The 14,277-nt window shown below is 52.9% G+C and overlaps 1 protein-coding gene across 1 annotated transcript in view; it reads left to right on the top strand.

Moving 5' to 3' along the window:
• PKD1 (polycystin 1, transient receptor potential channel interacting) overlaps nt 1-14,277 on the top strand; it is a 139,718-nt gene that overhangs the window by 105,975 nt on the left and 19,466 nt on the right. Inside the window, 13 exon segments of the mRNA XM_038419109.2 lie at nt 226-448; nt 450-479; nt 1,293-1,488; nt 2,810-2,980; nt 3,769-3,912; nt 4,340-4,550; nt 5,691-5,817; nt 7,358-7,474; nt 8,102-8,151; nt 8,593-8,795; nt 10,695-10,800; nt 12,212-12,330; nt 13,731-13,933. Of these exon segments, the coding sequence (XP_038275037.1) occupies nt 226-448; nt 450-479; nt 1,293-1,488; nt 2,810-2,980; nt 3,769-3,912; nt 4,340-4,550; nt 5,691-5,817; nt 7,358-7,474; nt 8,102-8,151; nt 8,593-8,795; nt 10,695-10,800; nt 12,212-12,330; nt 13,731-13,933 (1,900 nt within the window).

Below are 14,277 nucleotides of genomic sequence, written 5' to 3' on the forward strand. Positions count from 1 at the left end.
TTTCCCCACAGCAAAAGGACTCTGTAAATTACTCACCATTAGTAGGATCCTTTTTCCTATGTCACTTTGCACAGAAGTTGGTACTGAGAGTACATTGCTCTCCATGCAGCAGGGCTGTTTGCATGGAAAGACACTTGTATACAATAGATCGGCTCAGGATAGGAATTTGCAGCTCATCCAGAGGTTGGCGGATAAGCAACCCCATGCTTGCTCTTTTCTTTTTAGTTCTGATGATACCACCAAGGACTATTACTTCAACATCACAAATCATTTCAGCTGGTCGCCAGTGGAGGTGACCCTGAGTTTGTACACCTCCTTGTGCCAGTACTTCAGTGAGCAGGAGATGAGGTGGAAGACGGAAGGCATCATCCCATTGGAGGAGACCAGCCCGAATCAGGCTGTGTGCTTAACCCAACACTTGACAGCCTTCGGAGCCAGCCTGTTTGTTCCCCCCAAACTCCGTCCAATTTATATTTCCTGTGAGTAAAAACAAAAACCAGACACTGGAGTTTTCCTGCACATGGGATAAATTAGCAGCTCGCTGGCTTTTGAATGTGCCCACTTGAAAAAACAACTGCTGCTCTCAACACATCTCACAAGCTAAGTAGAGTCATGCCTGATCTATGCTTGGATGGGAGACCAACAAGCAAGACGGAGGCTGGGGGTGTTCCTCTCTCTGGGTTGCCCCAGCATAGCCCCCTTGGAACTTTGCTGCTGGAGGTGCTTTGTTTCAGAGAGACGCGCACACTGGTCCTGACCAGCTGTAGTCATTAAAAATCCAATAGCACTTTTACTGAGTGGAGGGTGGTTAAGTCCCAGTGTCCTGGCCAAATTCTGGTTGCATTTTGCTTACCTTATTGTTTTTGCCACTGTTTCAGTTGGATATGGAGTTCTTCCCTTCCTGCCCAAAGCTGTTGCATAGTTTCATTTTACACTTTTAGAGGCTGCTCCTGCCAGGTGCTCTGTGCCTCCTGATGAAGTTCAGTCTTCTCTGTAGCTCTGTAAGTGATGTCAAGAGAAGCTACAGGCGTTCAGCACTTTGCTGCATGAAGACCCGGACAGCTGCTGAATTCCACTCCGGAGGTGGAGCATTTCGCAGTGGGCAAAGTGATTGATATGCATATGCATAGTCTGTACTCCAGTTAGGGAGCCTGCAGGATGGACGTCACTATGTAAGATGAAGATATTTGTTAATTATTGTTATTGCAATCAGCGAGGCAGTGAGTGTGAGGCTGTGAAGTGAGGAGCTTGGGGAGGGAAAAGCATCTTTCAGTATCTTTCATTTTGCTTAGGCTCCTGGCCCAGGTCTCAACTACATCGTTTTGCTGACATGTGCCGTCTGCTTTGTGACATACTCTGTGGCCATGCTGATTGTGCACAAACTGGACCTGATTGACATTAACCGAGTGGGGGTGATTCCATTCTGCGGGAAGAACGGGATGTATAAATATGAGATCCTGGTGAAAACCGGCTGGGGCCGAGGATCAGGTCAGTAACAGCATCGCTCTCTGGAACGACTGACTGTGGGGTAGCCTCCATACTAGTCCCTTGAGACTTCTAGGCACCGCATCATAGCAAATCCCCCTGCATGGCACAGAACTTTCCCAGGGTTCTCCAGAGCAGTGAGGCAGGGTTGCCCTTGAGGATCTGGAAGGGGTTGAGTTATTCTGCCATGGTCCAGCTCCTTCCGCTGAAAGCACCCACATATGTCTTTGAGACGTTTTCAGTTCAGGCCAGTTCAATGAGACTTTGCTGGCATGATGAGATGCCGCTGCACAAATAGAAAACAGAGCCCTCAGGTAAGTGCCAAATATAAAGATGATCCACACAGGATGGGTCTTCATACTGGCCTTGGGGTTTGAGCCCGTGTCCATTTGCCAGCTGTGGCTGTTCCTGATTGGGGGCGATGGCTCCGCAGCATGATACCCTCTTGCTCCCGTCTCCCAGGATTAGGCACGATTTCTCCTCCTCTCATTTTGTTGAAGTGTCTCTCGTGATTTCCGATCATTTCAGGGAGAGCGTTGAGTTTTACTCCCAGCTGGCCCTTTGGGGCCAGCACTGCCATAAGACAGAGAGTTGGATTCTCTCCTGCTTTATATGCATCGCCAGTACAATTAATCACTTCGTTCTGGTCCCTGAGTCTCTCTTAGCAGCGAGGAGGAAGGAGGCAGAAAGCTGGGCTTTCACATGTTGGGCTGGGATAGCAGCCACAACCGCTAGAAATATCATCTTTGGACTTTGAAACGCGAGCGGATATAATCTGGGAGCGTAGATTGAGCGTCTGTATGGAATGCCATGGTGTCACCGTCGGAAAGCTGCTCTCATTGGCTCCAGTGGCTTCTTTGGGAGCAGGCCTCTCCCCCTAACCACGTCTGGATCCCGATAGGCGAGCAGGGGACATTTAGGTGGCCCAGGTGAAACAAGGAGTGTCTGGCAGCTGGTCCCGGGGAGTAGTCAAAGAAAACAAGCCTTTCAGCCACTCCATGGAAAGAACATCCAGAACAAACATCTCCTCCCACCAGGATGTCAGCAAGTTAAAGAACATTAGATCACATCCCATCTCAGAAGGAAACATACTAAAGCCCATGTATCAATCCGATCTCACCAGCCGACTCTTCCAAGCTGTGTGTAACCCTATCTCTGGGTGTGGGGAGGCCAAGCAGCAGCCTTGGATACAAGCATGTTAATTTCTTGCAGGTCTCCGGGTGGCCTCTCAAAAGGGCCATTTCATTTGGTCATGGGGTTGGGGGAGAGAACTCTGCACTGGATGGGATCTGCCGAACTGAGCCTTCCTGTTAACTCCTGCCAGGTACCACCGCCCATGTGGGGATCACCCTGTATGGCGTGGATAATAAAAGCGGTCACAGGCATCTGGATGGGGAGAACGCTTTCCATCGCAACAGCCTCGATGTTTTTCAGATTGCGACGGAGCGGAGCCTGGGCAGTGTCTGGAAAATCCACATCTGGCATGACAATAAAGGTGAGGTCTGGGCAGGTTTGCCAGATTTGGACAGCTGTGACGATCACCATTGGGTTGGTGATTTACACTGGTGTCAATTGGTATGAGATCTGAATCCGACCCGTGGTATTCGATATTCTTGCAAGGTTTCTGCCTGCACCACTCTTGGCTACCCCCAGAAATCCTGCATGAGCAGCTATTCTTGCACAGGGGATTATGCTGGGAAGCTGATGAACTCTGACGGGTAACTAAGAACGTTCACTGCCTTAGCACACACCACACTGCGGAGAGACATCATTGTCCAGTGGCCAGGGCATGGGGCTGGCAGCCAGGGGACTTGAGCACTAGCCCCAGCTCTGTCACTGGGTTTCCTTGGGAAAGTCTCAAAGCCACGTTTGCAAAAGGACTCTGATTTTGAATGCCCAAGACGTAGGCTGACATTTTCCAAGGGGGTTGCCTGGAATTAGGTGTGTAAATCTACGTGCAGGCCCCAAAATGCATGGCCTGATTTTCACAGATGTCCTTGGTGCCTCAGCTACTGCAGATTAGGGCTATATTCTATTTACCTAAATTTGTAAAGTGCTTTGAGATTGAAGTATGCACCCTTCCAGAGTGCTCCATACCATAGCCCCTGCATGCCACCCAGTCCCTGTAGGGATGAGGAGAGTGATTGAGAACCAACTGACTGTTATTACTCTCCTGATCTTATCCACGGGGCTGTGCAGCTATTGATACTGCATGGCAACCCCCGCGCTCCGGCAGAGGGATTGTCTGCCATGAGCCACGTCTCTCTGTTTCCCTGCTCTTAGGACTCAGCCCTTCTTGGTACCTGCAGCACGTCATAGTCCGAGACCTGCAGACCAGCAAGAGCTACTTCTTCTTGGTGAATGACTGGCTATCAGTGGAGAGCGAGGAGAATGACGGCATGGTGGAGAAGGAGGTCTATGCTGCCAGTGAGTGCTTGGCTGCTGGGACATGGGGCCTGGAGCAGTCAGTGTTCATGGGATAGAAGGAGAAGGGCAGAGCAGCTCCTGGGACGTTGGGGCTTGTTATTTTGTAGGGAAAAGAGTGACTGTACGGACACCACCATGGGTTCCCGTCAACGCCCTCATGCTGCCTCCAGATCGGAGGTGCTCTCCTGGCTTCTTTCTGCCTTTTACCTCCTCTGGCTCTGTCTTCTCCACTACCAGAGTGTACATGGCAGAGCGGGAGGCCCCCGTGAACCCCAGCTCTGAGGGATGGGTCCCGGCCAGCACAGGCCCCTGTGAGCTCCAGCTGTGAGGGCTGGTAGATCTAGGGCACAGCATGGCCCCCTCTGCAGTGTGTGGCTCTCATCTGCTCATCTCAGCCTGACCCTGGCTCTCTTTTCCCGGCATTCAGGCGAGACGGAATTGAGGAGCTTCCCTCGGATCTTCGTGGCTGAGCTGCAGCGGGGTTTCTTCGAGAAGCATGTCTGGCTTTCCATGTGGGATCGGCCCCCACGTAGCCGCTTCACTCGGGTGCAGAGAGCCACCTGCTGCTCTGCCCTCATCTTCCTCTTCCTCTGCGCCAATGCCGTGTGGTATGGCGTGGTGGGAGACGTCAGTCTCGGGTAGGCTGCACATCCTACCGCGCTGCTCCTGGTCTCTCAGGATCACCTTACCAAGCCTGTGCCCTGGTCCTGCCAGAGGCAGCTGGCTGTCCTGCCTGGTAATGATCTGTGCAGTCACTTGGCTATGTGGCACATGGACCATGATCCTATGAAGCCCCGGCCCTTGATCTATCACCTCCCTAATGTCCTCCATTTCCACCAGCGTAAAGGAAAAGGAGCTCCCCAAACCTCCCTACCCCAAGAATCTGTGAATTGTTCCCATGCTCAGATATCCCCGGGATGGGTGTCATAGAAGAGACTGGATGGACAGATCTTGCTGTCCCTTTCTCTCTTTAGCTCCACCTTACCACCTTGTAACCTACCCTGCCACCACCACCCCTCTTATCTTTGCCTGTAGAACAATATTTCATACCTTGCCAATACTCTCCCTCCTGACACTTGTGAAGGGGGCTAAGCAGCAGCAGCTGTGAAGATGTCCTGCTTGCTCTGGACACAAGTGCCATGCGTGGCAGAAAGCAGCAGACACACACAGCCCATAATTTTTCCAATAGTCCAACCCTGATTTGTTCTGTGGTTCCAGACTTGGGAGGCTTTTTATATACTGGTAAAAAGCAAAGTGACAAAGCCGCTGAAAATGAGCCCAAGAGAGAGAGGGACAGAGCTGGGACAAGTTGAACAGAACAATTGCCATTAAAGGGAAACTCTCAGCATTGAACAAAAATCAAGAAGCAGAGGAGGTCAGCAGCAGCTGCAGCTGTTTGCTACATAATCAGAATTTTGCCAGACCACAATAGCCCTTCACTTTGGTACTAATAACGCCATGCGGAAGGCTTTCTGCTATAGATCCTCCAATTTAGACAGGTACCTTTGATACATGTGAGGTACCGTCCATTTCAAATCAAATCCTGTTGATTTCAACAGAAGTTAGGACTTAAATACCTGTGAGGATCTGAGTCTAAGCCAGGGCTCTATTCTGTGCTTCTTACACACCCAAAACTCCCAGGGGATCCACCAATATCTTCTTGACAGTGTCCCGTTAAAAATGACTTTCTCTTCCAAACACTGGCTCCCTAGTTCAGGTGGCGACACAGGTGATGTTGGTTCTGACATCTCTCTCCTTCTTTTCCTGACCTTTTCCAGTAACGTGGCTGTTTCCAACCTGATCCCACTTAGCGTTGACACCGTGGCTGTTGGTTTGGTGTCTAGCGTTGTGGTCTATCCGTTGTACCTGGTCATTTTATTCCTCTTCAGGATGGCTCGTAGCAAGGTAACAGGGAAGAAAAACCATTGACTTTCAAGGGGTGCTTTATGACAACAGATTTGCTTATAGAGGGCCAGCGTCTGTCATCCTTACTCCCATCGTGTTGCATCTTACTGCAGGAGTAACAGCATGGACATGAGTAAGAGGCACAGAATCTGGCCCATAGCAATGCTACAGAAGCATTCTGTGCACATACAAATAGCAGCTTTGATTCTCCTTTCACTCATACCCTCGTAAATCAGGTGTTGCTCCTCTGCATCCGGTGGGCTGCCAGGGGTATAAATGATAGGAGATCCAGTCCCACAGACACATCAGGCAGCTGTGATCCAGAGCCAGGGCAGGTGAGACCAGAACAAAAACCCCAAGTGGGAATATGCCAACTGCAATGAAGAACGATGGAAGCCAAGCACCATATGAAAGACTCACAGAAAGTGAACTCTCTGCCACGGGAATTCACTGAGGCCAAGAAATTAGCATGATTCAACATTGGACATTTATATGGATAGCAAGAATTATAATAGTTAATACTAGTTGTAACAATTAGTAGTGATAGCAGTTACAATAGTCAAGGCTAACTGAGTCTGGAGGGGACATTAAACCTCCTTAGCCAATTTCTGACTATTAGTGATCAGGATGAGATCTAATGTAGGGGGAAAATTATCCCACTGCAGCATTCTTATATTTTCCTTTGAAGCCTCTGGTACTGATCATTATTGGAGATGAGACGCTGGCCTCCATTGCCCTCGGGTCTGATTCAGTCTGACAGTGCCTATGTTCCTCTTTTCCTTCTGTGGATTCTGTATCCATACTTATGTTGTAATATGGATCCCACCAACTCCCAGCTAGCTACCAGCTGCTTTGATGATGGATACATTAGAGATCTAATGAAGTACCACTGTAGCTGGAGGTCCCACTGGGCAGTATGGTGGTTATGCAGCCACAAAAGGATGATATGGGGCTATAGGGACTGGCTAGACACAATTAGGCAGCCCCATTAAGTACCACAACCGGCCATTACGTGCTTGATAAGTGACATTCTCTTCCTAATTTCCTTAAGAGCACCCATGCTCAGCAGGAGATTGCGAGCCGTTCCTGTACTGGCATGCCCTTGGCTAGGGGAGACTCAGGGGCACCATGCAGGCAACCCGGCAATTGGTGTCATTTGACTTGTAAAGCCTTGGCCGGTGAGAGCTGCCCCCTGGGAGGTATTCGAAAAACCCACATGGGTTTGGGGCGCTCCCCTAGTTTTGCTCTCACTGTTGCCAGGCAGGCCAGGGTTGCCCGCTTCAGGTGCCCATGGGGTCACGCGCACTGTTGTGCTACCAAGCCATTTATTTCCTGATGTAACACATAAGGCAGGTCAAGAGCATCTGCTCGCTGATCTAATGGATGGAGCAGCGGAAGGGGGTGCTGCAGCCTGGAGTGCCAATGTAGGTGGTGTTGGACTTAGAGGGGCAGCGGTGGTGCCATAAATTAATTATACAAGCGAGACCTAGTTCTTAGCCAGAACAATGGCCTCACCCTCCCCTCCCTGCCTCTTGTGCAGGCATCCATCAGTCACACCCTGACCCAGTCGGACCAGCAGTCCTTGGAGATTGATAATTACCTGGACTCCTCCCTCCTGGAGAGCTCCTTCCTCACCTTCCCCGGGATCCGGGCCGAGGTAAGCAGGCGACGGGAGGCCTCTCTTGCCTAAAGGAGGCACAAAGCAGGCAGTTCTTTGTGCTTCCCCCAACCCCTCTGGGCGCCGTTCAGCCTCATTCTGTCCCTGCGTGTGGCTGCGGAGCGGCGTCAATCCCTGGCCCATGGATTAATGCAGCGTGGTACAGGGAAGAGTGGGAGCTGGCACAGGGTCCTGCCCCTGGCTGAGTACCTGATGAGTCAGGGAGGATGGAAGCCATGTAGAGTGGGATCAGCATGCGCTCAAGCCCCCTCCGGCCCCCACGCCAGTTCCAAGGCACTTAACGATACTCAGCATCCATCCAGCACTTTCTGCCCGATACACGTTAACACCCTGATCGGCTCAACACCCCGGTGCACCCTCATCTTCTACAGTGGGAAATGGAGGCAGAGAGGTGCTGTGAATTGCCTAAAGCCATAGAGCAAGTCAACATCAGGGCCAGTGTGAGAATGCCTGGCTCCCAGTCCTGTACACAGACCGCGAGGCTGGCCCCTCCCCGGGGCCACTTCCCCTGGAGATCCCCACCCCTGCTGTGTTGATCAGCTGTGATTTTAGCCAGAGCCCAGCCAGCATTTGGTGACTGAAACTCATTCTGCTTCTTCCCCGCAGGCCTTTTCCGAGCAAACCAAAACCGATTTGTTCCTAGATGATTCAAAGAGGTGAGCGAGCTGCCGGGGATGAAAACCGGTAGGGAGGCTGCATTTGTAGAGCCTCGGCGCGCGTGCACACAGACACCTTTTCAGGGAAGACAGCAAATTGTGGGTTGGGGAACCTGAGACATCAAGCCCTGATTAATGTCAGTGGGCAAAAGGCTCAATTTTATTGTAGTTGGTCATTTTTTGCAGCTCAGAGGTGAGGCGCGTCTGCCAGCTTTATTGCCACACCAGGCTGCATTTTGATTTCTCCCAGGGACAGGGGTTCTGCCCTGCTTGCGTGTATTGATTAGCAATCACAATAAATGAATGCGACTGGAAGGCAGGACGCTGGCTTCTGATACAAATCCCCCTGGAGACCATTATCCCGGCTATTAATACACAGCGCTCTCTCTCCCTCTCCCGCTGCCTGCCTGTGAACCTCCCGCTCTGCCTTCTGTCCCGCAGTCTGATTCGGTGGCACTCCAGCGAGGCCCTGCTCAACTGGCCAGATCTCCTCAGCGACCCCTCCATCATGGGCAACACCATCCAGAAGCTGAAGCGAGGACGGGCCAGCCGCCATCTGGGGCTCGAGGTGCCTCTGCCGGCTGAGGAGGACAGCTTGTCGCTTGGCTTGCACCAAGGGCAGACCAAATACTTCTCTGCCTCAGGTAGGGGTGAGAGCAGTGTGATGTAGCGCTGGCGGGGCGTGCTTTGCTCCGGTAGCGCTGCTAGGGAGGGGCATTTGGCCTTAGCGCTTCTCTCCTGTCTAGCACTTGCTACCCTGAGCAATTATGCCTGGACACAGAGACTGAGTAGGGCGCGTTTTGTACATCAAAACCCCTCTTTATTTCTAGTCCTAAAGTCAGTGACACCTCCAGTTTCCTGTGTCCAATACACCAGCCTTCACAACCCCTGCCCTTGACCACTGTGAAAGGGGACGGTGCTAAGATAAAAGTCCTGGGCTCAATCCCTTGACTCAGACAGGCGATTGGCCTGAGGGAAGGCATCTGGATTCGGCCCACCTATCGCCGATGGTGACTGAAGAGTTGTGCTCATGGCAGCAGGGTTATTGCTGCCTCCTTCGGCCAGGGAACCCTGCGATGACTCCTCAGGGCTGGCACCACGGCTCCCTGGCTGAAGAAGCAAAAGGCCATTTGGTTCAGCCCAAGTGATCAATGGACCCATTTCTCTGCATGTTGTGAGTCCGAATCCAAACATGACCAGAACAGGTCAAGGACTCGGGACTGCAGGAAGTCACTGGCTGCAAATCTCGCTTGGAGCAGGCTGTCCCCAGCCCTCAGGGCATGGGAAGGAGGCACTCTGGCCCTCAGCCATCACACTGCTCCCCTGTGTCTGAGCATGATCTGTTCCTACCCTGGCTTGCACTGCCCCCCTCCCCACACTGTCCTGTGTCAGCAGCCAGCACTCAAAGTGCAGCTCCTCTGCTAAGATAACTGAAAAAAATCCCCCAGGATCAGGTTTGCATTTGCCTCGGAGCTCTTTAATATGGGGCCTGTAAAAGCAGAGGAGCTAATGCCCTAGGAGATGGGCGACAGAGAGCAATCCTGCGCTGGCCTGGGGCAGCTGAGCTGCAGATGCAGACCTGTTTGCTGTCACCGCCTGGCCCATCATCAGGGCTATTGCAGCGTGGGCACCCACGGAATGCAGGTGGGTCAGACTCCGGGCCCAGGGGCTGTTTGAACCTGGTGCTGCTCTCACGCCCAGGGCGCGAGTCCATTGAACCCATGGCATTACCCTGCTGTCAAACCCCTGGGAGCAAGGGGAGACTCACACACCCAGGGTGTCTGAATTCCCCAGTGACCTGTGCATCCTCATTGGTCATGGAGCACTAGCATCCTCATCCGTGAGCCCCTAAAGTAACCCTAAAAGAGGGTGCTCCCCAATTCGTGCATCCATCCCAACCAGGGTGACCAAGCAGGTTCACACTGGGTACAGGAGTGATGGTGGGAAGCCATAGGAGGAGGTTCAAGGTGGCTGTGCAGGAGGGGACCCTGATAGCCTCACCTATGTGGAAACTGGCCTGAAGCCCTCCCCCATTCCACTGAGAGGTGCTGTGAACAGATCTAGCAACCATAGGCACCGACTCCATGGGTGCTCCGGGGCTGGAGCACCCATGGGGAAAAATTAGTAGGTGCTCCGCACCCACCGGCAGCCAAGCTTCCCCTGCTCTCTCCTTGCTTCCTCCTCTCCCAAGCGCACTGTGTCCCTGCTCCTCCCCCTCCCTCCCAGTGCTCCCCCCCCCCCGGCCACCTAACAACTGTTTGGCGGCACTTAGGACTTTTTGGGAGGGAGGGAGGAGTGGGGACACAGTGCGCTCAGGGAAGGAGGCGGAGAAGAGGTGGTCAGGGGTGGGGACTTGGGGGAAGGCGGTGAATGGGGTGGGGCAAGGGTGGGGCCAGAGTTGGGGATGGTGGGGTCAAGCACCCAGAGGGCAAAGGGGAAGATGGCGCTGATGCTAGCAGCCCTGTCAACAGGGAGAGGGATGAGGGAGCTATGATTAGCGGTTGGGGTGCTAACTTTCCTGCCCTGCTGTCTGTCTCTCTCAGATGAAGATCTGATACGGCAGATCCTAGCCGATGGAGCGAGTGGAATTTCCCACCCCCAGGATACGGGGCAGTATGCCAGAGCCGAAACGGACTTGATCTCCGGCCTGTAAGTATGCAGGGAGAAAAGAGTGCTTAACCAAGGTGTGGTGAGTGAGCACTCCCTGGGCCCCTGTCCTCCTGCCAGGAGCGTGGGGGACAGGGGTGACTGATTCTGCCTAAAAGAGGGGAGCCACAAGGCTCTGGCCCCACCCCTGCCCCTCCTCTTCCTCCCGAGGCCCTACCCCCCAGTTAAGCCGGAAGCCAGAGCTGGGCTGGAAAGCCCAGGCCCCTCCACCTGCCCTCCATCTTGGGAGGAAACCAAGAACAGCCCCTGGCCCCCGCTCCCCGGGCCTGCTGCCCCCATGCGACTCCTACCCCAACCTGGCTCCAGCTTCCGATGTAGCCAGGGTCTCGGAAGGCCAGGGTAAGAGCCGTGTGGGGGAACAGGGGGCTGGGCCTCTGGCATAAAGTGGACAGACCAGGCCCATCCACTTTCAAAATTGGGAGGGCCATGGCCCCTTGGCCCACCCTTTTCCAGTGCCCTGGGCGGGGGGAGTTGTTTTGTGCTGCATCAGCTTTGCTGAATCTGGCCTTTTGATCCTGGCTGGCAGCTGCACTCACAAAGCAAACACCTGGAGCCATATCAACCAGGCAGGCAAGCTCACGTACCTCCTGTTAGCCCCAAACCCTGGGCGCCAGCTGCCTGTTTCACTCTAGATTCCACCATGCTGCAGGCGAGCACCTTGGTGAAGGAGCCTCCAGAGGCTGCAGAAGCGTCTCTGTCGCTGTTTCCTTTGACCTGCTCAGCGAGTGCCGCTGGTGCAGGTCAGCTCCGCTCGAGAGCAGCTCCACATCGACAACGCCTGGCTGAGCTGCAATCTCCCAGTGTCTAGGTTTATAGCCCAGTTTAAACAGTGCCAGCAAAGACAGGAAAGTATCAGGGTCTCTCTGCCTCGCCATGCCCTTATATAAAACAAAGAGGCCACCAGTCTGAACCGTCTGCGCAGGGATCTGCGTTGGGGCACCGTGGGAAGGCTGCTGGAAGAGCAATTTCCAAAAGTCATCAGCAGAAACCTGAGCAGCCTTGCACTCCTGCCGTCCCTTTTCTGCAGGCGGTGAATCAAACCAGGTGGCCCAGCGGGAAGTTAGCAATTCCCACTGACTGATGCTGTCACCTTGGGAGGGAAGCAGTTTTTGCAGGGCATGATGTTAGTGATCCCTATGGAGCAGGCTGGTAGCAGGGAGGACTGGCTATCTCAAGAAGCACGCACCTTTAAAAGAAGAAAAACTGCTAATTAGCCAAGGAGTTGCCTGAGGCTGGTGCTAGATTAAATGTCACATTTCTTGGGCTCAGAATCCTCTCTCTAGGGCCCTCCGAACCAGGCTGCCGCCGGTTCACTTACCGCAAAGCCCGTGTGTCTGATGGAGTGCCTCTTGCAAAGCAAACCCATGCTAATAGCATTGATTTGCCCTGGCAGATCCAGCGTGTTTGGGGAGAAGACAGAGACCATCATGCTGCAGCGGCTGAATGAGAAAGGGCAGAACATGGTAGCCCCTGCCAGGGAAATGAGCAGATCTGCCAAGTCTACATGGACAGGTACTGGGCGGGCAAGGCCTTCTCTGATGTCAGTGCCCAGCGCAAAGAACATGCTCCCTGAAACAAGCTAGGGCGAAGAAAGGAGCTCAGATGTTATGGTGATAAGGGGTGGATAGGCAGATAAACACAGACAGTCAGGATGTGCGCCCCTTTTCGAGCCAGGTTCAGAAGGGGGCATGCTCGTTGCATACAATTCTCCAGCTCTCTATTCCTTACCATTTCAGGATCCATTTCCCTTTGTTCCCTGTGCTGTCATTAAAATCATCATAAAAACTCCTTCTGGAAAAGCCCTAACTCAGCATTTCGTGCTCAAAGGCATTTATCTACCATGCGCAAAAACAAAGCCAGCACTCCCCACTCCCACAGGGGGATTGATTTCAAAAGCACATTACGGCAGTGAACTAATTAGACCTGAAGGTACAGGAGGGTCCTGATGTAAGCACAGGGGAAAGGGAGTTAGAACTCAAATGAAAACTCAAACCAATTAAACAAGAGAGAGGGAGAAGGAAAGGAGACTTCAGGCGGTGACGTATAACATGGGCAAACAAAGAGTTCACACCGTCTCCCTACAGGCCAGCCTTTCCCATGGCCAGGAGGCGAAGAGCTGAACGGATGGGAGACGGGTCATGGGTGGTGATAGGTTCTTGGCTTCTCCACTTAAGAGTCCTGGTAAGGACCTTAGAGCAGTGGCTTTCTTAGCACGAGCTGTCCTGCTTTCAGACACCCCCCAGGAATTTCTTGCACTACAGCCTCTCTTCTCAGTACAGAAAACTAAACACGGAGCTGGGGCTCTGGGGCCTATTAAAATCCATCCATTGGTTTTGCCTGAAGTACTGTAGTATCTGATTTGTACAGCTTAGTCACATGGTTGGATGAAAGAATCTCTCTGTCTAAGCAGCCCCTCCTGGACAGGGTGGCTTAGAGGCAGAAGCAGCCGGTTAGGAGAGTCAACTCCTGGTGACATGCGGGTTCTAAGCCTCACAGGGTCACCCTTGTCCTTCTCGGGTGAACGGAACAATCTCCTTGGATTGGGTCTTTCAAGTGACACCTTAAGCCAAGGCTCTGGCTGGGTATTAAAGATCCCCTGGGCCTTTGGTAAGTGAGGGCCAGTGTCTGGGTCAGAATGGCTGCCCTTTCCCATGTACACACAGTGCAGTTTGCAGATGGGTGGCTACTGCCCTTCACTTCAGGGATGGATGCATTTCAGCAGCGAGCTATGTATGTGGTCAGTCCAGTGTGGTGGGGCCACAGAAACGTGGATTATCCTTCTAAAGAGCAACCAGGTTTCTGAGGGCTCCCCACAATGGCTCAGGTCTCTGGTGGGGCTGGCAGTTGCTTGGCCCTGCTGGTTGCCGGTAGCACCGTTGTGGGATTTCAGCCCCCTGCTTTGCTCCCTGCAGTTGTGGACCACACGTTCAGGAAGCGCCTGCTGCCACACTGGTGCTCATACCTAGCTCATGCAGTCAGCCTCCTCCTCTTTGCCACCTCCATTGGGGTCTCCGTGTGGATCGGAGTGGGCTTCACCTCCAGTGTTGCCCTCATGTGGCTCATCTCAGGGATATTCAGCTTCCTGGCATCCTTCTTGGTCTGGGAACCTCTGAAGGTAAGGATGGGTGTGGAGAGTGTGTGTGTAATTTCTTTTCCAGGTAGCTGAAATTGCTTATTATTTCATGATTTTCTGTACCCACCAGTCTAGGCTGCATAGGGTCCTGCTTCTCTCTCCATCATTCCCCTCTGTAAGTTACCGCAGATTTTTGAAAGGAGATCAGCCCTGATGGAATTGGCACCAAGACGCCCTTGGCAGGCCGTGAAATGGTTCAATATCTCTGCCTGCGGCAGGGAAGCATCTATGGAAATTATAGAGGTGTAAAGATGAAGTCTCTATCGCTGTTGTGTATCAGGCTGTACAGCATCTGGCTTTAGGAAAACATGGATGTTCTTCCCCAC

The sequence above is a fragment of the Dermochelys coriacea genome, chromosome 10 (assembly GCF_009764565.3).
Source record: "Dermochelys coriacea isolate rDerCor1 chromosome 10, rDerCor1.pri.v4, whole genome shotgun sequence".
Lineage (NCBI taxonomy): Eukaryota > Metazoa > Chordata > Testudines > Dermochelyidae > Dermochelys > Dermochelys coriacea.